The sequence below is a fragment of the Prionailurus viverrinus genome, chromosome B1, assembly GCF_022837055.1.
Source record: "Prionailurus viverrinus isolate Anna chromosome B1, UM_Priviv_1.0, whole genome shotgun sequence".
In the NCBI taxonomy this organism is placed as follows: domain Eukaryota; kingdom Metazoa; phylum Chordata; class Mammalia; order Carnivora; family Felidae; genus Prionailurus; species Prionailurus viverrinus.
The window spans coordinates 64818773-64843938 of NC_062564.1; the positions used below are offsets into that span (position 1 = coordinate 64818773).

At 38.1% G+C, this 25166-nt stretch overlaps 1 protein-coding gene across 4 annotated transcripts in view; it reads left to right on the plus strand.

The window, feature by feature from the left end:
• Window positions 1-25166, plus strand: part of MARCHF1 (membrane associated ring-CH-type finger 1) — a 321802-nt gene that overhangs the window by 252701 nt on the left and 43935 nt on the right. For all 4 annotated transcript variants that reach the window (XM_047855323.1, XM_047855326.1, XM_047855324.1 and 1 more), the window contains one exon: window positions 11303-11483. In XM_047855323.1, the coding sequence (XP_047711279.1) occupies window positions 11303-11483 (181 nt within the window). The remainder of the gene's footprint in view (window positions 1-11302; window positions 11484-25166) is intronic.

The following is a 25166-nucleotide window of genomic DNA, read 5'->3' on the forward strand; positions in this document are numbered from 1 at the left end:
GTTTTGAACACGTCAGTGATGACAAATTAGGGCGTGAAATTAAACTCAGGAAGTCATGCTAAGTACCAAGTGTTTCTGAGTTGAAAATATCCCTTTCAGAAAACAAAACACTTGAAAAAAATCATTTTTGTGTGAAGAACTGTCACTTATCTGCAGACTAATAGATTCAGAATGACCAATCTTATGATTACAAAAATTGTATTAGCTCTCTGTAGAATATTTTTATTCTTCTGTCATAATTATATTTTTAATTCGAGTTTTCAAGATTTTTAAAAATTTTTTTAATGTTTATTTATTTTTGAGAGAGACAGAACGTGAGCAGGGGAGGGGCAGAAAGAGAGGGAAACACAGAATCTGAAGCAGGCTTCAGGCTCTGAGCTGTCAGCACAGAGCTCTATGCAGGGCTCAAACCCATGAACGGTGAGATCGTGACCTGAACCGAGGTCGGATGCTTAACCGACTGAACCACCCAGGCACCCCAGAGTTATCAAGATTTTTTAATCTCAGGCTGAATGGTAACTTAAAATATTTCATCTCTGTAAAGAAAATTTTAGAAATCTGATTTATAAGGTTTTTCTTAATTCTAAAAATGTATGCTGATTCCATATCCATAAGAGTTGGTGGAAACAGATGTTAGTAAGAATAATATTAAATAGTGCCCATCTTCGCTGCTTATTAAGTAAGAGTTACTTCTCCTTTCTACTAAAGATCAGTTTGCTTGACTTCCTCTGATACTCAGATAGGATACAAAATTGGTTCACCTCAGTTTAGTTCCTCAAATGCAAATTAAAGAGTGCATGGTATATGTAAGGATAATACATTTCTCACTTTCATTATAAGTGATTTTCCCAAAACACAAACAAAACACTGGTAGTTGGTAACGAGTTCTGAGAATTGCTAAATCATCTCACTAAGCTATCTCTTTTGGTCTCTGCTCTATGCATGGGTTTTTTTGTTTGTTTTCTTTCTTTTTTTTTTTTTTTTGTTTTTTTCTGCTCTGTACACGTTTAAATAATGGCTTAGAGTGTTCCCAGTCTATTTCTGGTCTAGTAATTAACCATTTTTACCCTGACTTTTTAACACTGCCTTCACTTAAATTACTCAGTATTATGCTATTCTCTCTGTACAAAGAAAATCCTACCCCCAAAAATAAATAAACGGGAATTTATGTAGCCCATAATATCAGAACTTGCATAGATGAGATAATTAACAAACACCAAGGACCATATCTGTGTAGTGTGGAATTTAAGAGCAATGAAACCCCAGGAAATGGAAGGAGCACTGTAGGGGAAGAAGATCTAGAGGCTGTTTCATTAAGGGTGTGAGTGTTAGAACCGCTGCAATTTAGATGAGGTATTATCAATAGACGGAGGGTATCGCAGGTATGAGATCATATTTGAAGATATTTCCAGAGGCAGATATTCCCAGAATGCAATAACCATCTCAGTATTGATTGAAAAATACTATTTAACCTTTATCTATCCCTGAATTTTATCCTTGTAAACAGGCCTATAAAGTATGAACCCTGCTATTTTCCTATTTTATGGATTAGGAACTTGAAAATATAAGAAATTAAGTAATATAACAGACATACAGAGGCAGAACCATGATTCTAATGCTGATTGTACTTTTAACAACTACACCAGAGTTTCCCAACATATTTTACATTGTGACACATGTAGAGCATGATAACACTTCTGAAGCAACGAGGGTTAAGGGAGAATACACTCAGTATCCTTTACCTAACCTCCAGGCTGATAGGAATCAAGATCTTGGCACAGTGGGAACTTATTTGTGGCAAAACCCACAGCTTATCAGCTGGTAAATTTGTACCATGCTACCATGCCTGTATATTGGGATTTAGTGGGAAATACAGTAGGATAGGTAAGATAAATACAAATTACAGAAGGTCATATAAAAAGCAGGTGAAGTAATTTGGATTTTATTTGATGATGATAGAGTTCTTGAAGAGTGACAGTATTTAAAATCTGAATAACTATGTTTTGAGAATGGTTTGAAAAGAGCAAAGACTTAAAGACAGTTCATGTACCTGTTGACAATTCAAAACTACTAGGGAGATAGCAGTAAGGATGAAAAGAAAGAAGATATGGAAAACACTGAGGGAGAAAAATATTGGCAAGTTGATGACAATTTGAATATAGAGTCTAAAGTATATGGGAGGTTCCAAGATAAAGGCAAGCTGAGAGCAAGATACTTAAGGAATGGCATCTTTGGGAAGAAAAGCTAGTTTAAGACATGGTGAGATATAGGAAGCATCAAGTGTCTTATTGAGGATACCACATTAATGAAGTTAGAGAACTAGCTGAAGTTTCTGGCTATTGGAGAGGCAGAGATTGGATCTATATCCAATAGATGTTTTAAAACCACAAGTCTAGGAGTAATGCTAGAAGATGAAGTACAAAACTCCCAGGACAAGCAAAGGAGAAATGCTAACCAAGGAGGGAGGGAGTGGAAATCAGTCTGTGGAAAAGAAAAAATAACATAATTGCAACATTAGAAAAGAAATATGAGTTCATGTTGTTTAATTACCCTTGCATGAGCTCCTTTGACACAATGCCTGCCATAAAAATACCCTGCTTACATTTGAGTATTTTCTTTTTTTTCTGTTTATTTTTAATTTTTTAATGTTTATTTATTTTTGAGAGAGAGAGAGAGAGAGCACGAGCAGGGGAAGCACAGAGAGAGAAGAAGACACAGAATCTGAAGCAGGATCCAGGCTCTGATCTATGAGCACAGAGCCCAACATGGGGCTCGAACCTGCAAACCATGAGATCATGACCTGAGCCAAAGTCGGATGCTTAAGTAACTGAGCCACCCAGGCGCCCTGAGTACTTTCTTTTTTTTAATGTTTTTAAATTTATTTTTGATAGAGAGCACGAGCGGGGGAGGGGCGGGGAGGGAGACAGGGAATCCCAAGCAGGCTCCACACCATCCGCACAGAGCCTGATCCAGGGCTGGAACCTACAAACCATGAGATCATGACCTGAGCTGAAAGCTGAAATCAAGACTCAAATGCTTAACCAACTGAGCCACCCAGGCACCCCTATATTTATATACTTTCAATGATGGGAAATTTGCATTCTCCTGGGAGGAGTTCATTATGTCTTTGGAAAGCTCTAGGGTTGTATGTGTGTGTGTGTGTGTGTGTGTGTGTGTGTGTGTAGTTCATGGAAATTTGTTTCCTTTAACTTCTAATACACTCTTTTTTAATAATTTTTTATTGTTTATTTATTTATTTTGAGAGATAGAGCAGGGAATGGGCAAAGAGAGAGAATCTGAAGCAGAGCCCAACATGGGGCTCGAACTCACAAACAATGAAATAATGACCTGAGCTGAAATCGAGAGTCAGACACTTACCTGACTGAGCCACTCAGGCGCCCCTGTTTCCTCTAACTTCTGTTCATTAGCTGAAGTTGTGGGACAAAATAAGACCAGCTGCCATTTCACAAAATAGCTTTTCACATATCTATAAACAGTTGTCAGGTAATTTCCCCTTCTTGCTTTTTTTCCTCCCTCCAAAATGTTAAATATGGGAATGAATAGTTCTCTGTATGTGTCCCAAAACTATCACACTCATATTTAGCTTGTTTTTATAGTTGACATATAACCACATTAGTTTCAGGCGTAAACAATGATTTGGTATTTGTATATACTGTGAAATGATCACAGTAAGTCTAGCTGACATCTACACTCATACTGTAAAAGGTGCCCCTTCGACTTACAATTTTTTTTAATGTTTATTTATTTATTTTCAGAGAGAGAGAAAGAGAACACAAGTAAGGAAGAGTCAGAGAGAGAGGAGAGAGAGAATCCCAAGCAGATTCCATGCCATTAGTGCAGAGCCTAACACAAGGCTCGATCTCCCAAACCATGATATCATGACCTGAGCCGAAATCAAGAGCAGGATGCTTAAAAGACTGAACCACCCAGATGCCCCTGACTACAATTTTGGCTTTGTGGAAAAGACTTAGCCATGAATTTAGATATAGTGAATTCTAGATTATTTCCCTGTCATTTCTTACCGTGATATCTCACCTACAAAGTCATATCATGGTATCATCTCACCTATCATTTCTCACCTTCCTAGGCTCCAGAATCCTAACATCTTTGGTCTGTTCCCCATAAGTAATCACTATTTGATCTCTACAGTCATCTTATATGCCCTTCTAATTCCAATTTTCCCAAGTTTAAGGCTAGTAGCCACAGAAGCCAAAAAGGGGAAAGTTACAAAAAGGAGGGGTTAGCCAACAACAACAAAAAGAAAACCAGGAAAAATAAATAATTAGAAAAGGTTTTCAGACCTGACTGTATGGAGGGTATTGGTAGCTTACCGGAAAACCAATCTCAGTAGTAAGATAGATCTCCCTTTCTTACACTACAGATCTTTGAGACGAAGAATGACAGAGTCCTACAAATTGAAATGCAGACATGAAAAATTGAGTTGCTTTTATAAAAACATGCAATCCATTGCATTTATTACCTAGGAGCAATTTTTGTTGATTTTACTGATCACATATATATTGGCAATAATATCTTACTTGGGGATGGTGTTTACATTTTGTATCATATTCTCATATATCTTATTTGAGCCTTATAATAGCGATGTAAGATTTCAAAGATGAGAACACCAACTGTCTGAAAACTTGTCTGAGACCACCCAATATACAGATCTAAATACACTGCTTTGCCTACCTTTCCTTGAGACATGTCTGTGACTTGGCTGATGTAAGGATTCAAATGTGGTAGAAGCTAACTCACCTGTATGGAATCAGAATTTATGAACTTGGTCTTACGAGGATTGACTCTACCCAACTTACCAAACTAGCTGTTAAAAACACATAGCGCCATCAGGGCACCTGGGTGGCTCACCAAGAGCATCCAACTCTTGGTTTTAGCTCAGGTCATGATCTCACAGTGGGATTGAGCCCCAAATCAGACTCTGTGCAGACAGTGCAGAGCCTGCTTGGGATTCTCTGTCTCCCTCTCTGCCCCTCCCCTGATTTGCAGTTCAGCTCTCGCTCTCTCTTGCTCTCTCGCTCTCTCAAAGTAAATAAATAAACTTAAAAACAACAATTAGTCCCGGTACAGTGAAAGCAATGATATAGGTAAACAAAATTAATAGTAGTACCAGTAGGATCCGAATATCCCATGATAAAATTAACAAATACTTGATTGCCTACAACATGCCAAGTACTGCACCTTTTTATCTCCTTTAATCCTCAGGGCACCTTAAGAGGTATTTTTTGCCTCATTTACACATGAGTAAACCATGTAAACTGAGAACCTCTCCAGTTTACTGGAGCAGACAGCAAGCATGTGAATCAGGATTTGGTTTGCTTGTGAATCCCAAACACCAAATAACTTCTTTTTTTTTTTAATTTTTCTGTGATGGTGGGAATAAAAAGCAGCACAAAAAGGTTATTAATTCATCCTTGAAGGATATGAATATGCTCTATGTAGATAGTCTTTGTCCCATTTCCTCCCACTTTCAACATCAATTCTTCAGTATCATAACTTCCAGTCTCTCAAACCCATCCTTTCCCCATGATACATGAACCACAAGATGTCTTCACTCTCCTCCCAGCTCAGAGTCTAGACCTTATGACCAACTGTTTTCACACTGTGTTCCCTGATGCATTAGAATCCTTCACTCCTTTGTCCTTCCCATTTCTGACTTCCTGATCTCAAGATCATGCGTTAGATTGTGCTACAGTTGCTCTCTGACTGCTGAATGCTGCTGCCTCCAGTCAGTGTTAAGGATGTCCACTGTAAATTTGTGCTGTCTAATCTTACCAGGGACCTCACGGCTGCTCCCCGGTTCTAATAGTCATGCTTGAACAATTTCCCATCACATTCTCCAAGTGGCTTTTTCTAATTACTTACAGCCTCTCTAATACCTTAACCCCATGCCTTCCTGCCTTCTGTTGAACATACACATTGTCTGCTATGTCAGGAAAGATAAGAAGACCCCTCCCCAGACCTAGCTACTGCAACCCCTCTGCCTCCACCATTTTCACTTAGCATTTTCCCTCTACCTCTTGCTCACAGGGAAAGCGTGTGTTTACCTCCTGTGTATTTTTTCCCCATACTTTGTTGACTTCTCAAGAAATCTTCATTTAACAATGAGGTGTTCCCTTGCCTATTTTTTTAAACTTTCACCTGTCTATGGCCCCTTCAGTTCTGCTTATGAACAAGTCCAGGTTTTCCCTGTTAAAAATGAAATGAAATTAAAATTAAAAATTAAATTTTCTCTAGTCTGCTATTCTTTCACTGCTATGCTGTATTTCTCGAAAAGAGAGAGAAATTATATCTGTTCACTTGTTTACTTGAGCACTAACTTCTCATCCACTGCTTAATACATTTCAATATGACTTCCACCTACATGTATTCTAATCATTTTTAGCTTAGTAAAGTGAATTCTAAGAATGAATGCCAAAGTCTGAAGCATGATAATTAGTTTTGAGTAAAGATTAACACCCAAATTAAGTAATTACAAACATAGCTATACCTGTAATGACTGTGCTCAAAGATTATTTAGTTGGGGAGGGGTATGGCACGGTGGAGGAGGTGGGGGGCCTTCTGTGCCTGGAGGGATGGTGGGTGCCAGCCGAGCCCCAGGCAGCCCCCTGTCCTTCCCGAGCCAGACCCCCGTTCTGTGACTTCCAGGGTAACCTGAGGCCCGTGCCAGGCAGAACCTCCATTTCCAGGCTGGGTAACAGTCAGGAGTGCTTGAGCCGAACTGAATGTTGACAGTTTTCAGGCATTTCTACCACAATATTGGAATTGAACACATTGGCCAAATAAAATTGAAATTTTACAAAAAAAAAATGTAGGCAGGGAAGAGATGAGATAGATCAGAAAGATTTGCCAAAAGAAAAGGGGGGTGGGGAAGAGCATGGAATATGGGAAGAGAAGGTTAAGAGGCTGTCTCAAAATAATAGGGATGATTGCCTTTGGGAGTTACATACTGTAAATGGTCTCTGTTACCACAGATGGCATAGAATGCAAGTAAGGTCCCCTGCATCTCTACACATTCTGCAGACTGAGGGGCTCCAGTTTCCTCCCCAGAGTCACAACATTGTTTCAGATTCTTTTTTTTTAAACCTTTTATTTATTTTTGAGACAGGAAGAGACAGAGCATGAACGGGGGAGGGTCAGAGAGAGAGGGAGACACAGAATCTGAAACAGGCTCCGGGCTCTGAGCGGTCAGCACAGAGCCTGTCGCGGGGCTGGAACTCACGGACCGCGAGATCATGACCTGAGGTGAAGTCGGACGCTTAACCGACTGAGCCACCCAGGCGCCCGTTTCAGATTCTTAATACCTAGGTGATCGTAATAGTTGCTCAAATGCGTACCTGCCTCCAGGTTCTTTTCTCTCCTTGGTAATTCACCCCACATGCTGATGCTATTGTCTGATTTTCTTTGAGTATAGCAAGAACTAAAGAAAATGTGAATGAATGAATGAATGAATGAATGAATGAAAAAATCCCCAAATTACATGATCAATATGACCTTCATGAAGATTTTTTTCAGTGATAAATTATTTTTTTAAAAAAAAGAACTTACGCAGAGAAAAAATACTATTCTACCAGAGCCAAGAAGCCTTGGCAAGAGAGGGGGTTGGGAGCAGTGGAGGTCATTTTAAGATATGTGAAACCAAACCAAAACAAAACAAAAACCTGCTTTTCTTAAAACTTAAACATTAAGGAAAGGACTAAGCATGCACACACATACACACACACACACACACACACACACACACACACACAATTTCCAGAATTTAATTTGCTAAATACTATTTGGTGGTCTGCTTTTCACAGAAAGCTAGAGGTTACATGGAAGTAGAAGTTTATTCAAGTCATAAATGGTAAAAATCTCAACGTCTACCGATTAGACTGTAAGCAGCCAATTAAAAAAGTAGAGTGCAAATAAAATTTGTGAATTCAGCTTATTCTTGTCACTAGGTGACAGACACCTATGTCAATCACCAATAATTTTATAGAATCACTCAGTTCCCAAGCTTTTATTTCCCATAAGATAAAAATGCATTGAAATTATGAATATTTTACAATGCAATTTTATTATTAAAATCATTTTCTCTGCACAATTATTCTGTTGGAAAAATCATGTCTATGTTTTATTACCATGCTTTCATTTATAATTTAGCAGTTGTGGTTAGTGTAAAATATGTCAGTTTAAGAATTAATTCTTTTCATAATGGCATAATATTATTTTTTATTTCTAGTAGATATTTGAAGCTGGTATTTAGTTCTTAAGTTCGTTTTCAACAATCTATCTCAACATGATTTGAAAAGAGTCTTGGGGTTCAACTTGGGTTGGGATAATTTAGCAAAGGTGCAAAATGCTAAAATCATGTAAAAATAAGTCTCGTGAAATAGTAATGAAAACGAAATAAGCTTTTGATTTTCCCTGTGAGAGATAACCTTAATTTTATGAAGAAATGAAATTACTGGTGATGCTTCAGGTAACAGTTTCTGCAAAAGATTTTAGAAAGGAATATGTAGGACATAGGAAGTTGAACTACAATCAGTAAACTGTTCAGGTCAGGTTGAACTCAGTAATCAACAAGTTCTTTGTTTAAATCTTCTTATGAATAAATTACTTTTTTCACATCAGTAAAAAAAAAAAATCAGACCTCAGAATCATGCTGGCAGCTGTGCAGCAGTTGATGTGGTCTTTTTTTAGTAAAGAATTATCAGATGGCATTAATTGCAAATTTTTCTATTTCAAATGAGAGATTTTGCCGCTCTCCCTGCAGACTGTTCATGGATCAGCAGGCTTCAATGCCAGGCCAGGAGAGACTTTTGTTTTTATTGTCTGCTTCTCTATGTAACCTTTACTTCAACTTTTGTTACTTGCAGTTGTTGGCGTAATATATTTTGTAAACTTCGTTTTATTATTGTTGGTAATAATATTCAGGTACTGTCTTTAACTCAGAATCACCATATTTAAGGCAAGGGTAAACAAATGTTTCCTGTAAAAAGGCAAGTAGTAAATATATTAGTGTTTGTGGCCATATGGTCATTGCAGCAACTCCGAATTCTATAGTTATAGTACAAACACGGCTCTAAACAGTACATAAACAAATGTTTGTGGGTGTGTTTCAGTAAAACTTTATTTACAAAAACATGTGGCAGTAAGAATTGGGCCATAGTTTACTGACCCCTAACCTAAAGGAGTATCTTTGTGTGGATGCAGAGAGATGAGAGGTTCAAGGACATGAGAAATATCAACCTCTCATGCTATATAATTCATTAGGTTTCAGTGGCTCCAAAAATAAATATTGCAAGCAAATGAAGTGCTATAGAAATCCAGATTTGCTTTCACTGTTTGGTCTTATAAGTTATAGTTTGTTAATGAAATAATCTTACTCAACAAACATCTACTGAGCACCTATCGTGAGATTAATACTCTATTGACAAGTGTGATACAAAGTATACACTTTCATATTAAAGAATAGACTCTCTTTTAATTTTTCCCCAGCACATCAGCCTCTTATATATGCTGCTATATCCAACACTACTACTTTCTACCTCAGTTCAGGAGAACGAGGACTCTGACTTTGAACTTCCTTAGGCTCTCATCTCATCACTCCCACCCTAAGGACTTCAGAAGTCAGTGTTCCTTTTTTATTATATTATTTTTACTTAAGAAAAAGAGATTCAAGGAGTTCCTGGATGGCTCAGTTGGTTAAGCACCCAACTCTTGATCTCAGCTCAGGTCTTGATCTCAGGGTTGTGAGTTCAAACTCCACACTGGGCATGAAGCCTACTTAAAAAAAGAAAAAAAAAAAAGAAAAGAAGAGAAAAAGAGATTCAAAACTCTAGTGTACTGTGTCATACTTCTTTATTTTGAGCTTAGGGAAGGGCTTGGTTTCAATTCCTGTATCTTACTGCAGTAACAATTAGAGCAACCATTTCATTTCCCCTGGGAGACAGCTGAGATTGATAAATACGTTTTAAAAATCCATTCTTTAAAACTTATGCTTCTGGAGAATAGGGCATATAGACCTAAAAGGAAAGAGCGGCAATTCAAACATTCTTCAAGTCTGCCACTGTGACTCAGCTCAAAAAAGTAACTCTACAGATTTTTTTTTGGAAATGCGCCGTTCATATTTTTAAAAGATTTCAAAAAATACTTCTAATCAAATTTATTAACAACTTCTAAATCACAAGCATTATTGAAGTACTGAGATTTGAATTACAATCTTGAGGTATGAAAAGCTTATCCCATCTAATGTGGAAATAAACTTTTTTTAATTTGTAGATGAACATAATGAAGATTTCATAGACTGTGAGTCTATGACATTCAAGTTCATAAGAATTCAGTAAACCAGTTGAATTCTGAATTCCTTGGAAGATGTAGTAATTAACATTTTAAAGCGATAGAATTCACTGTACTTGAACTTTATGCGACCAACAATCTTTGTGACTGTTAAACAATGGTGATTATTGACAGTTTAGGTCATTAATTGGGACCAAATATATGTGCATCTTCCTGGGAAAATCTTTGTAATATTTCCAATCTGAACTTTCTTTTTTTTTTTTAATTTTTTTTCAATGTTTATTTTTTGGGACAGAGCATGAACGGGGGAGGGGCAGAGAGAGAGGGAGACACAGAATCGGAAACAGGCTCCAGGCTCTGAGCCATCAGCCCAGAGCCCGACGCGGGGCTCGAACTCCTGGACTGCGAGATCGTGACCTGGCTGAAGTCGGACGCCCAACCGACTGCGCCACCCAGGCACCCCTCCAATCTGAACTTTAAATACTCACTTTATTCTTTGGTAACATGTTAAAATTTTTCAGAATTCTTCCACATAGATACTAAATTATATATCATGCTTCTATAAAGCTGTCACCAAAATAAAACAGCAAAATTATCAGGTTAAAACATTCCTCACAATGCTTGTATATATGAAATCAAGCTGATGCTCACAGACACTGACGTATTAAATAGATTAAGCTGAGGATATGCCTCAATAGTTGTGCCGTTAAAACTGGCATTAGTATCGGAATGATATGATAGTGCATTTTTGAGTTACTAGTATCTAATGCTTAACAATATGAGCATGAGTAGCAAGTGAAAGGAAATTAATATTGGGCATAGATTCCATTCTAGCATCAAGTTGGAGTCAAATGTCCATGCTTTCTAATTCTTAGGTTGCAGTTTCTAATACAGTCTCGTATGAGTGAGGGAAGTAATCCACTGGGGAGCAATGTCCTCTGGGAGAGCTCATCCTGACTGCCTTGTCCTTCCCCAGGATCTGTCACTGTGAGGGGGATGAAGAGAGCCCCCTCATCACACCCTGTCGTTGCACCGGCACCCTGCGCTTTGTCCACCAGTCCTGCCTCCACCAGTGGATCAAGAGCTCAGACACGCGCTGCTGTGAGCTCTGCAAGTATGATTTCATCATGGAGACTAAGCTCAAACCCCTCCGGAAGGTATGGTATTGGCAGGAGTTGGTTTGAAAGAGAGCACTTGCAAGCAGGCATGTTTTAAGAATCCATTTCTTTCCCCAATAGAATTTGGTAATATGCTAATAACCACGTAGATACATGTCTTGTGTTGGGCTCAGTATGTAAAACATCCAAGTGTTTGCAAATAATCCTTTATCTCCGTTTTATGTACTGGGCCTCGGATTTTATGTCAATTCCTCCAAATTAAAAAAAAAGCGTGTGTGTGTGTGTGTGTACGATGGATGTGTTTGTGTGATATATATATATATGTATATACACACACACACACAACAAATATACTAGTAATTCGGAGAATTGAACGGATGGAAACTTGAGTACATGGTACTTACTGAGGTCAATTCTCTGGAAGGTTAGAATAATAGCTTACATTAAATAATATGAACTCATCTAATTTCTTGATAATCAGGCATTAGGTAATAGAAGAGAATGTTTTCTTCCATAAGATGTGAACTCTTTCTTTGGCCTTTATTTGGGGATTTTATTTAGTTCATGTATAATTACAGTAGATAGAAAAAGTATTATTTTCTATATTGTGCATCAAGCTGTAAGGGAGATGTAAGTATATTTTTATCTATAAAATGTAGATAATCTTAAATATAATCTATAAAATAGATAATCTATAAAATAGATAATCTATAAAATATAGATAATAACTTAATCTTCAAATTCCTCATTTACATTTCTCTAAAGAAGGAAGGTAAGAATACAAGTCAAATATAATTAGCATCTCATTCAAAGCTAGCAAAGGACAACTTGGGAAGGACACAAATGAAGACCATGAACTTTATGTAATTCATGCCTTATAGTTGTGGCCCTGGATTTTAGCATGTAACTTCTCTTTTTACCGAACTTCAGCCTTACATATATGGATGTCTCAATTTCCAAAGGAGAGTCTAGAGACTGCAATTTGAATGATGAATGTGCCTAGAGCTGCTTTTTCATTTAAATTAAATGCAAAACAAAAGTGGATGAAAAGAACATTGCTTAGAAGTAAACATGAGGAGGGGCACCTGGGTGGCTCAGTTGGTTGAGCCTCCGACTTCACCTCAGGTCATGATCTTATGGTTCATGAGTTCAAGCCCCACGTTGGGCTCTGTGCTGACAGCTTAGAGCCTGGAGCCTGTTTCAGATTCTGTGTCTCCCTCTCTGTCTGCCTAGCCCCTGCTCATGTTCTGTCTCTCTGAAAAATAAACATTAAAAAAAAGAAAGAAAGAAACATGAGGAGGTCCAGGATGAGGAGGGATGTAAAGCAAAAAAAGAATATTCCAATAGGATTCTGATTGGTTCCTGCCCATTGTAATTCTTCATTCATTCTGTAAATCCTGGAAAGGGAAAATAGCATTTCTTGCCTTTGCACAATTTTGATTTTTAAAGTCTCCAAATGGTTTATAGATGTCAAAACTGATGTTCAAAATGCCTTTGGGCTATGCAGTGTCTTTTTTTAATGTATGGGGTAACTTGGGTGACAAAAGGTGGCACTCTGTTCCTCCAGGTCCCAGAGCAATCAATGCCAGAAATAGAAATGGACCCTTACTCTTTGTCCTTTGCCTCATCCATTGAACAGATGCTGTGTGATGTCTGGAGTAGCTAAATAACACATTGTGCTCTGTGATTCTGTAAATTTCTCTTCATACCCCTCAGGGAACTACAAATTGTTTCATAGCATCTGTAGATTTCTCCATGGGTTTCTTTTTTCAACTTGCATCCATATAAAATTTTCATTTCAACTTTGTCAAGTGTAATATTTCATTTCAAGAGCAACAATCTAGGATAAAAAAAATTCAGATTTTTCTCTTCTTCATGCTATCTATCCCTCCCCTATTTTTGTGTAATAAACATTACACGATGCTGTATGGAACTTGAAAAGTCTTCTTCTACCTTCAGATTTTGTGGAATCATCCCTTATATACGACTTTGATCCTTTCTTAGTATACCATTCCCAATAATTTACAACCTTATCACGAAATCCCTTTCTTCTCAACTAAACTACTTATAAACCAGAGAATGGCAGTGAATACATCTGTCTTTTTTATTCTTCTTAATAATGAATATGTTGTAGCAACCTAGTGGGCACCTACTAGCTGTCAATTCATGAAATACCCTACTTTCTTTTTAAAAACATTTCCTTTGTCATAAATATTAATGAAGGACAGCATCTCAACATCCGCCAGTTTTAATAGCATGTGTATATGTATAAAGGATGTTAGAATCTAATCCAGAAGTTGCTTCCTGACAGCCCACAGATGTGTTTTATTTGACCCACGGGCCTTAAAATTTGAATTAGTTATCAACATTTAGATGTGTGATTATTTCACGTAAAATTCCACATATTTGTATTTGTTTGAAAACCTACAGTATCTAGCTTTACTGGAACCACATTTCCATAGGGCAACATCTAAGGGGTAGCTAAGTGGAGCTAAATGCTGTTTAGTGCCTTTAAAAGGCTATTTGCATTCAAGTTCTCTGCATTTCTCACTGTCCCTCCCTCTCTAGTCCTGACACCTTGTGCCATCCCCACTTATCTTTTTTTTTATTTTTTTAATGTTTATTTATTTTTTGAAAGGGAGACAGAATGCAAGCAAGGGAAAGGCAGGGAGAGAGGGAGACACAGAATCTGAAGCAGGCTCCAGGCTCCAAGCTGTCAGCACAGAGCCTGATACAGGGCTGGAACCCATGAACCATGAGATCCTGACCTGAGCCAAAGTCTGAAGCTTCACCGACTGAGCCGCCCAGGCCCCACCCTCATTCCCACTCATCTGAATGCCTCTGTGGCTCTAGTGTTAGGATCTGAATTTTCAACTCCTGATCTAACATGAGCCCTAGATATGAGAAACATACATTCTGTCCCTGTCTCTATGATTTATAGGTTTTAAAAACCTAGAAGTATTCCAAACTTTTACTTTCTTCTTTAAAAGTATGTGGCATTAGCATAATACTTAAATGACAGTATCCAAAACAACTTCAGATTCTGAAGTGATATGAACTATACAGATATAAGGCATGTGTAAACTGTTCTAGATGGCTTATTTTGATGGCACTAAGATTCATCAACAGTTTTCTTTTGATAGTTTTTAATTGGTCATTACAAATGACAGGTATAGCATTTGGTTAGGATATATACGAAGTACATTCCATTAATTGCTCTCAACTCAGTAATTCCATTACAGTTTATAACGTTCTAAAGACCAGCCACATGAAACAATTAATTTAGCTAATTATTCTGAATTTCTACCATTAGCCAATACAGGCAGGAGATTCTGTTTAGATAAAATGGCTTCTTAAAGTAGAAAGGTGCAAATCTTCATAGTCTGACGAACCTTGGGGCTTAATAGTCTCGAAAGAGATCAGTAAAACCTTACTTCATTAATTGCTACTATTGCTACACCAAAATCTTCAGTTAGTAAATTCATCAAGGTATCCTAATGTCTCCAGAAAAAAAAAATCTTTAAAATCTAAATAAAGTCAAGGGCTTATGTGAGAAAAAGCAATTTTCATCATCTTTAAGTCAGTAGCTCACCTACTTTTATAACACTCAATAAAAGTCCCATTATTCTACTGGTTACCCAGGGTCAGCAGTAATTCTCAGAGCCCAGAAAAGTCAAAAGGATAAAAATATACAAAGCATTGCAATTTGGAAATGCATACCATATCAGTTAGGAAGCCTAAAATCTTCTCCTATTCTGAAGCTGAAGAGTTGCATGAGGTTCAGATTTGAGTCTGAATTGGAAAGACCAGTTGCTGGATATGAAACTAAGCTTATGAGGCCAGCAAATGCCACTGACAGCTTTATATTCTCCCCTGAATTATTTATTTATATAGTTTTTCATATGCATGCTATTTGACAAATATATAATATTTGAATATGTGATACTCAATTCTATGCATCCTTTTATTCCTTGTCTCATTTTTTCACTTAAATTAATCAGGGAATCAATTACCTTTGATTTAGCAATGATTAGATTAAACCATATGCACTTGTCATTTTTGTAGATCAAAAACAGTTGAATATTGGGAAGTTCATAAAATATAAGTTCTGTGTGAATTTATTACGCCAAGTAAAAAGGAATGATCATTTTGGTATTTCTACATTTCCACCATAATGACTTTGAATGCTTTAGTTGAAATATCTACTAAAAAAAAAAAAAAAAAAAAAAGAACTGTATTGGACAAATGCAAATGCTATGTTAATTCCTTCCCTTCCTTAATTTGATGTGACATCTGGCTTTCAGAAGAGCCAATGCAAGTTACCATAGCAGGCCAACTGCCCAAAGGTTATAATTCTTTACTAATCTCGAGGTCTCACAGTTCATAGTCTTAAAATTGGAAACAAAGGAGAATGTGGTCATATGCCTAGCCAGGGTCTTCTAGTACCCTATTGAATAATATCACCTAGTCATACATAAGAAAATTCAGAACGCTTCATTTACTTACCATGATGGAGAATTTGAAATGTCATTAATACAACCGCCACATACTGAATTTCTACTGTGTACCAAATATTTAGAAGATACCAACTAACTTAATCTTCATTACAACTCCATTTTCTGTAGGCACATGAAGCCTATGTTAGATAAGGAAAATGAGACACATCAGACACTTACATGCCAATCAGAAAGAATGAAATCTTGCCATTTGCAACTACATGGATGGAACTGAAGGGTATTATGCTAAGCAAAATTAGCCAGGCAGAGAAAGACAAATATCATATGACTTCACTCATATGAAGACTTTAAGACACAGAACAGATGAGCACAAGGGAAGAGAAGCAAAAATAATATAAAAACAGAGAGGGGGACAAAACATAAGAGACTTAAATATGGAGAACAAACAGGGTTACTGGAGGGGGTGTGGGAGGGGGGATGGGCTAAATGGGTAAATCATCACTGCACTATATGCTAACTAATTTGGATGTAAATTAAAATATATATATATATATATATATATATATATATATATATATATATATCACATGCCAGAGCTCCGTGATTCTAGAGCTTTGTTCATTGTACTGTACCACACTCCCATAAGTGGCTGATAGACTCTCTCTTGAAGAATCAAAACTTCAGTTTTTACTTAGACCATCTTTAAGGGAAATCTTCCCGAATAAACCTTTCTAAAATAATTTTTTTTCTAAAATCTCTCTTCTTAAACATGGATGTTTTTACCCAAGGTATTTTCGTAATACTTAGTTACATCATTACGTATACATCACTTATTTTACAGGTTGAAAATCATTAACTGGCTCACTAGATTGAAACACATAGAAAGCTGTTATCTTTGTTAATTTTAAAAATAACACTGTCAGTTATTTTACCGGCAAAAATGAGTTTATTCAGGAATAGCAGAGAATTACAGTTTAGGTCAAGCAAACTACAGCAAAACTATAGGCAAGTGCAGAGAACAAGGAGAGGAATGCTCTTTTATAGAACAACAAGGGAAGTTGTGAGGGGTTATAAAGAAAAGAGTCCATTGTAGTAAACTTGGAGTTCCAAGTATACCGGCTTTTCATTAGCTGATTTGTGGCTGTCTCTCATTGGCTGAGCTGGGGGGGGCAGCAGAGAAACACCTTTTTTCCTCCTGCTGAGGTAGCAAAGTGTAGCTAAAGTGGTATCACTTTCAAGGTTCCTTTCTTCCTGTTGATGACTGTAGTAGGGTGTGTAAACTACCCCCTTCTGGTCTTCTGACTTCGTTTTATTTTTGTTTTAATTTTTTTTAAGTTTTATTCATTTTTTTAAGAGAGAGAGAGTGTGTGTGTGAGCGGGGTAGGGGCAGAGAGAGAGGGAGACACAGATTCTGAAGCAGACTCCAGGCTCTGAGCTGTCAGCACAGAACCCGATGCGGGACTTGAACTCTGGAACTGGGAGATCCTACCTGACCTGAGCCAAAGTCAAGGCTTAACTGACTGAGGCACCCAGGCACCCTTCCTGTCTTCATTTTAAACAAGATTTCTTTTATTAATTTTTACATCTTTATTCTGCACTTGCCAGCGTGCTGTGTTTTGAACGCCCTTTGTAGGGGAAGAAAAGTTTTCCCTTCTTCCTTTTTAGGTCCTTTGGCTGGTCTGATAATTAAATCAATATAAGACTGATTACCAGGGGCGCCTGGGTGGCGCAGTCGGTTAAGCGTCCGACTTCAGCCAGGTCGCGATCTCGCGGTCCGTGAGTTCGAGCCCCGCGTCGGGCTCTGGGCTGATGGCTCAGAGCCTGGAGCATGGGGCTCTGGGCTGATGGCTCAGAGCCTGGAGCATGGGGCTCTGGGCTGATGGCTCAGAGCCTGGAGCCTGTTTCCGATTCTGTGTCTCCCTCTCTCTCTGCCCCTCCCCCGTTCATGCTCTGTCTCTCTCTGTCCCAAAAATAAACGTTGAAAAAAAAAATTAAAAAAAAAAAAAAGACTGATTACCAGGGGCACCTGGGTGGCTTAGGTGGTTAAGCATCCCACTCTTGGTTTTGGCTCAGGTCTTGATCTCATGGGTTCAAGCCCCACATGGGGTTCTGCACTGATAGCATGGAGCCTATTTGGATTCTCTCTCTCTCTCTCTCTCTCTCTCTCTCTCTCTCTCTCTCTCTCCCTCTCTCCCTCTGCCCTCTCCTCCCGCTTGCACTCTCTCAAAAATGAATAAACAAAAATTTTTTTTAAAAAAGACTGATTAACGGTACAAAAACAAACAAAAGTTTAATAATATGTCTACATGGGAGAGACCCAGGAAAACCAAGTAACACTGAAATGACCAAAGCCATCACCTTAAATACCATCTTCAGCTAAAGACAGAAGAGATGTTTGGGATAAAGAGGACACCAGTTATGGGAGGTTACCAGGGAAAACATAGTAAACAAGGGTAAGGTTGTTAAGTAGCTTTAAGTTGTTGCCTTCTTCATTGGTAAGAGTTCTAGAAATTGACTCTTCTAGTACAGTAAGAGATCTAGCCTTACCAGTGGAGATTTTCCTTATAAATGTAAATGCTTCTTACCAAAGGGTAACTTCTGCTGGATTTTTAGAGCTTTTCTGTCTGCTGTGTTTTAAAAATAACCAGTTTAAAATAATCACTATGTCAAAGAAGCATATTTTAGGGTGGCAAAATCTGCTCCCCTTCACCTTTTATCTGTTTTGTTGTTTTCATTCTTCCTCCTCACAGAATCTGCTGTTATGTCTCCGTTCCTTCAGTAGCCCTTGTTCACAATTTTACATAGCTACTGCTCTTCTGCTTTAAACAACAACAGCAATAATCACGAGTTATAAAATTAGGTCTATAAAAGGCCCAGTTCTAGATGAACTTCTGCAAGATTCTCTTTTGATCACTGGCAAGAGTTTTAGTAGGTATGAACATTTTGGCATCATTCCAGGATTCTTGGACCCCCTCTTTGGCATCCTTCTTACTTCTCAGTTTTACTTGGAATTACATGATAAAAAAAAGCCCTCAGAAAATATATTTTTTAATGTTTATTTATATTTGAGAAAGAGAGAGACAGAGCATGAATGTGGGAGGGGCAGAGAGTCAGAGACAGAATCAGAAGCAGGCTCCAGGCTCTGAGCTGTCAGCACAGAGCCCAATATGGGACTTGAACCCATGAACTGTGAGATCATGACCTGAGCCTAAGTCGGATGCTTAACAGACTGAACCACTTGGGCGCCCCATCAAATAAGGTTTTGATGTTTCCAGGAGGTTTCCTTATAATCAGAGCCCAGTTCTGGGGAGTAGGTTTGCTGTTTCATTTCTTCAGAAATATATAAGCTTGGAGGCAATGAAAATCTCTGCCCTAGTATGAGGCTAGATGAAACTTTCTTTATACTTGCAAAAATTATCCATACTCATCATTTGCAATGCATACTAGCCCTGTCATCTTGCTGTGTTTCAGTTCCATTATTATAGGAGCCCTAAGTGCAGTGATTTAGAACACTCAAAAAATTATTTTGTTTTCAACATAACACTTTCCAAATGAGCCACGTAAGCTCTTCACAGCAAATTTCTCTATCCAGTGGTGGTGTTGTCTGCCACCAACAGGTCCCCTTACTTCTCACGGCTTCTTTTGGTGAGAAGGAGGACCCCAACAGTCTCCTTAGCTGATAGCCCTGGGAAGGGAAAGGACAGGTAAACCACAAAATAACAAAAAGATCATTAAAAGAGAAGCATTTCAACTCAGTTGGAGCATTATCTTTTCTACTAAAATCGTTTCGTTTTGCTTTAGTTTTTTTCATGTTTGTTTTATTGCCTTAACACGTTCATGTCTGTGGGGCATCTGGACTGAATGGGGGCGGTGGCATGGTGGGGCGGGGGGAGGGGATTCACCTGAGGCAGAACAAGACATAGGAGTTTATTGAATCACTACGAAGGAGCAGTGGGCAGGACAGCAAAGGAGAGACTGTCTGCATTGAGGGAGTGGGGAGGAGCCACAGTTGCAGGGCTGAGTAAGGGAGTATGGAGACACAGGGAATTCTCTCTTTTCTGGAAGTCTCAGGAACCGTGCCTGATTGTAACTGGTCAGTTAGAGTCTATGACTGTTTCAAGGTGGGTTGCTTAATGAGCCTGTTTGCGTCACCTCGGCGGTCACTGTGGGTCCTTTTCCCTTGCTTAAGTTTCTGTTGCTCAAGACTGTTGCCTAAAAGCAGCCTCTACAATGCCCTCAGAACTACAATTGAGATATATATATATATATATATATATATATATATATATATATATTTCTTAATTTTTTAATGTTTGTTTATTTTTGAGAGAGACAGAGACACAGTGTGAGCAAGGGAGGGGCAGAGAGAGAGGGAGACACAGAACCAAAGCAGGCTTCAGACTCTGAGCTGTCAGCACAGAGCCCAACGGGGGGCGGGGCTCGAACTCACAAAACGCGCCAAAGTCATACGCTTAACTGACTGAGCCACTCAGGCGCCCCTCAGAACTACAACTGACATTTTAATTAAAATAATATTAAATATGAGTAGATAGCAATGCCAACATGTCTTATGTCAAATAAGATGGAAAATATAAGTGTCTCATGCTTTTTTCTAATAGATACTTGGGATTTATTATAGGGCCTCATCCTTTTGTCTTTTGAGAGAATTCCGACAATTGAATTTGTCTTTAAAATTTCAAGAACAAGAAGACTAGGCAGCTGGGGTCAGCATCACAGAATAGTTTGTTCAAAATAGAAATATTCTTCTGTGGGCAGCAGAAGAATGTATTCGTTTGCGAAGCTTCCATCCATAAACAGTCCTCCCTCTAGGCAGATGTGAACTCTAACCAGTATCAGACTGTGTTCTGAATGATTGCTCTGAGAAAGCTCCAGTCATGCCCAGTTCACTTATTCACTCAACTCACTGTACTATCTACCACGGTAGTTGTGTTCAATAGGGAACCAAATAGAGAAAAAAACCGGCTGTCCAAGAGCATACAGCCCACTGCAGGAAGGATGGAAAAAGATGAATTACTTACAATATTTTGTAATAAATTTGAAAAGCATGGTAGTCAATGGGATGGTGGTATGGGGGAATCAAGAACTTTCTGTAACTCCAGAGGGAATGGTGAAGGTAATTCAAAGAGAGCAAGCCATCATATGTTTGGTGTTTATTTGCGGGACTGTCCATATAAAAGGATTTCTTTTTTAACAGTAACTATAAATACATAAAAAAGTGACTTTCCTCTTGTTGCCCAAGCTTCACATAACATAGGCAAATCAAGAAGATATTACTTAGCAATTGGATATCCAGGACACTGGGGAAAGAGAATTTGGATATAGAAACAGGATTTGACAAGAGGTTGTCACAAAGGAGACTTAAACAATTCTTGAATAATCATCGTTGGCTGGAACATTTCTCTTCCGTACTTCCTTATTAGTAGATACAATTATATATGACTTCAGTTCTGTTTCTTTCTTTGAAAATTATTGCTTGAAGAACATAACCTCACTTCCTTGCTAAGAATGTCACCTTGTGTTACTATTCTAGATATGAAAAGAAATACTTAACCTGATTAGATTTGTTCTTGAAGTCTTTAACAGGATACAGTTCCATCTTTGTGAAAATACAGTTTTATTTTGACCAAGACAGAGGGCCCACAAAATAGAACTTCTTTTATATACTTTGTTTTTTGATATTTGAAACATAAACTATGGTTGAAATGAGGGAATCAATATTACAATGATCCATATGGAAAGCATAAAAGCATCGAATTAGAATGTGCAGAAGCATATGTACATCTATGTGCACACACACACACACACATACACACAGATTTACAAATAAAGATTTCCCCAAAGCATCATCTTATGATTGAGGTTTTTTTAATGAGAAAGAAGTTATATTTGTGCTTCACTTTCATTTTTCTTAAGATGCTATAACAACTGAGTTTCAAATTACTTTCATATTTAAATTTTCCTCCAGCTAAAGACTTTTCTCTCTCAGCTGGAATTATTTCTTAATTCATTTATCCAGTTTCTCAAATCTTGGCATAAAATCTAAGAAAAATTTCTTTGTAAATTTTTGAGTGAATTTTTAAAATTAAGGCCCGAGGAAATAAACATGTTTTTTTTCAAAAGCAAATATTGTAGACCAAATCAAATTGCTTTTCTATTGCATTGACAAGAGAGAAATGAGGAAGACTTTGACATCTCTCTGGAATGATAGTGTCTAACCCTATTGTTTGTGCATCAAATGCTTGTATGCTATTATCAACATTTTAATAATACAGATGTCTGAAAGATTTCACTCCAAAGAGACCTAATCTCTCACAAACCAGCTCCCATCCAATTTTCTATTTTTTTCTACCATCAAGTAGCTGCTCTCCTTTTGTTTCCCACAGAGACATACCACCCACTGCCTCACCATACCAGTGCTATTATCTTTCATATGAACGTTTTGCCCCAAATTGGGTGAATTTACCCACTCGGCCACAGGTGTAGCAGAACCTGCCCTTGTGAAATGGATAGCATGGAATGTTATAAAAGGTGGGGAAAGCAGAACAGGAGGCAGAAGTCCATACCCAGTTTTTTTCCCCCATTTCCTCTGGTAGAGAAGTGAGTGATGGACAGATAGAGACGAGCTATGTTATTCTAACAGAAGCCCTTCCACATGGAAACAGGATGGAAAGAAAAAGAGAGAGAGAACCCTAACACAGAGAATCCAAAACACCAAGAATGATAAATATTTTTAAATTCTCTTTTCACTGACATATAAGGAAAGTAGCTAAGTTAAAAAGAAGAAACAATTCAAACAGTTAAAAAAAAAATGAAACAAAACAAAACAAAAAAACACTGTGCTGGGTTAAGAGGATGTCAGATTTTAATTCTGGTTCGGAAGCCTAATCATTCTGAGCTGTGCCTCAGTTTCTCCATCTGTAAAACAAGGACTGAATGAGATGATCTTTTAATTTCCTTCCAACTTAAAATTCTGTGATTTCATAAAAAGCAAAGTGAGGAATCCACTTATTTAAAAGGAAATGAAAACAAAGAAATTTTATACTCAAGTGAATTTTAAATGTTCAGAAGGAAAGGAAAAACTGGTATAGAGAGAATTCTTCACATCCACAGTAGCTTAGGTTGTGTTCCTTGGTGGACCGGGGAGACTCTGGGCCCTGAGGCCTCCACCAGTCCATCCCATGATATCACCAGAGGCTCTTGGTCTCATCACCATAAAGAATCCAAGGAGAGACGAGAAACAACAGTTGAGTGGTGCAAGTGGGAAAGTTTATTAAAGGGAGAGTACACTCTTGAAATGTGAGAGTGGGCGAGCTCAAGGATAGCTGCTCTCGGGGTTAGGGTCTCTGTCTTTTAACAGATGTTAACTAGGGTGTGGAAAATATATTACCTGGGGAAGGGATATCTTGGGGGCAGGGTTTCGTGCCTTTTCTTCCTTACTTGGTACTTGGTTAGAGGGCCTTCTTTGTCTTGAGCCTGTCTGGCTTGATCTGGCTTCTTGAGGCTCTGTTTTTGGAATGCTGCCAGGGCAGATCTCTAACTTGCCCCATAGCTGGCCATGACTACCCCTTTGCCGGCCTCCAGTCCCTTTAAAGCCTAACAGTTGCAACTAACTGCCAACTCTTAACAGTTCCATAGGACAGGGTGCTGAGTAACAAAGAAGTCCAAGGTCCAGGTCCTAAAAGAAGTAATATATGTGCTTTCTTAATCTTTCTTATTACCCTTTGAAGCAAATCATGGTGAGGAAAATAAGATATACTGTATATTGAAGAAAAGACAACCATTATGGGGCACCTGGGTGGCTCAGTCGGTTAAGCGTCTGACTCCTGGTATCAGCTCAGGTCGTGAACTGCTTGTGGGATGGAGCTCCACATCGGCCTCTGTGCTGACAATGCAGAGCCTGCTTGGGATTTTCTCTCACCCTCTTTCTCAGCCCCTTCCCAACTCATGATCTCTGTCTCTCCCTCTCTTTCTCTCAAAATAAATAAATGTTCAAACAAACAAACAAACAAACAAAAGAAAACCATTAAAAGCATGTCTACAAGAAGACAGGAGAGAAGAAAGGGAGACGAGAAAAAAGAGGAAAGAAGCAAAGAGAGGAAAGGAGAGTTTGAGGCAAATTGAGGATGAGGAGGCATCCTGAGAGGTGAGTAGAAGCTAGCTAGATATAAGGGTCCAGGCCACACTTCATTTTTTCTCATGAGTTGTAAGCAGGTGTTTAAAGGCTAAAGTGAATTAAAGTAGTTCTGGACAGCAAGCTGTTCTGCAGCCCTGAGACATACATAGAAGATTTCTGACCCTAAGAAAAGAGGCAGGCTGGGCGGAAAGCCATTTTCTCCCTGGCACAGTAAAGAAAACCAGAGTAGATTGAAGGTCTAAGCAAATTAGTTTAGTGAGTCTATGAAAGATAATTATATTTTCTTGAAACTTGGAGTTTCTGTAAATACAGAGCTAGCTTAATATAAAAGTTGATATTTCATTGGAGTATTTTTGTCAATGAAGAAAACTAACAAATTTTTGAGCTGGATCTTTTCAGTATCTAGGAAATTACTTATATCTTAAGCACTGATAAACTCCCATTGGACTCCTCCTATATAAGACCACCCCCAGAGCCAACTGTATCTGAAGGGCCACACTGAGAGCTTCTAGTAATGTCCATTATGATTCACTATTCCCATTTCATCCACTCAAGTCACCATATATTTACTGAGTACCTACTGTAAGATTACCAGTCATAAGATTATAGTGATGAACAAGAAAAATTTTCTGATCTTAGAGGACATACATTCTTGTCGGGTAGGAATGAAGGCAGGGAGTTTGAAAATGAGTTAGTTATAACATTTTGAAATAGACCTAAAAAGGGTTTGGGAAACAATTTTAGTAACTCTAGATAGGGTTAATATAATTCCAACTACTAAATTATAACTGAAAGAAAATGTATGGGGATTTCTAGGTGAAAAAGTCCTTAATTTCACAACTGTCTCCCTGTCCATCAGGGAAACAATTTAATAAAGAAAATTAAGATGAAAAGATTGCCAAATGACTGTCAGGAACCAGAGCTAAGAAGATGCACAAAGACAATCCTGTCCACGTTGGCTGAGAAAACTTACCAACAATGTCTGTGGAATGCTGCTCAGTCCCACAGATAATTTACTTTATATCAGGAAACAGGTTATATAAATGAATGAAGCAGTCTGATTTTATGATGATAAATGGCAAATAATGCAGTCCAGGGAATATGATAAGG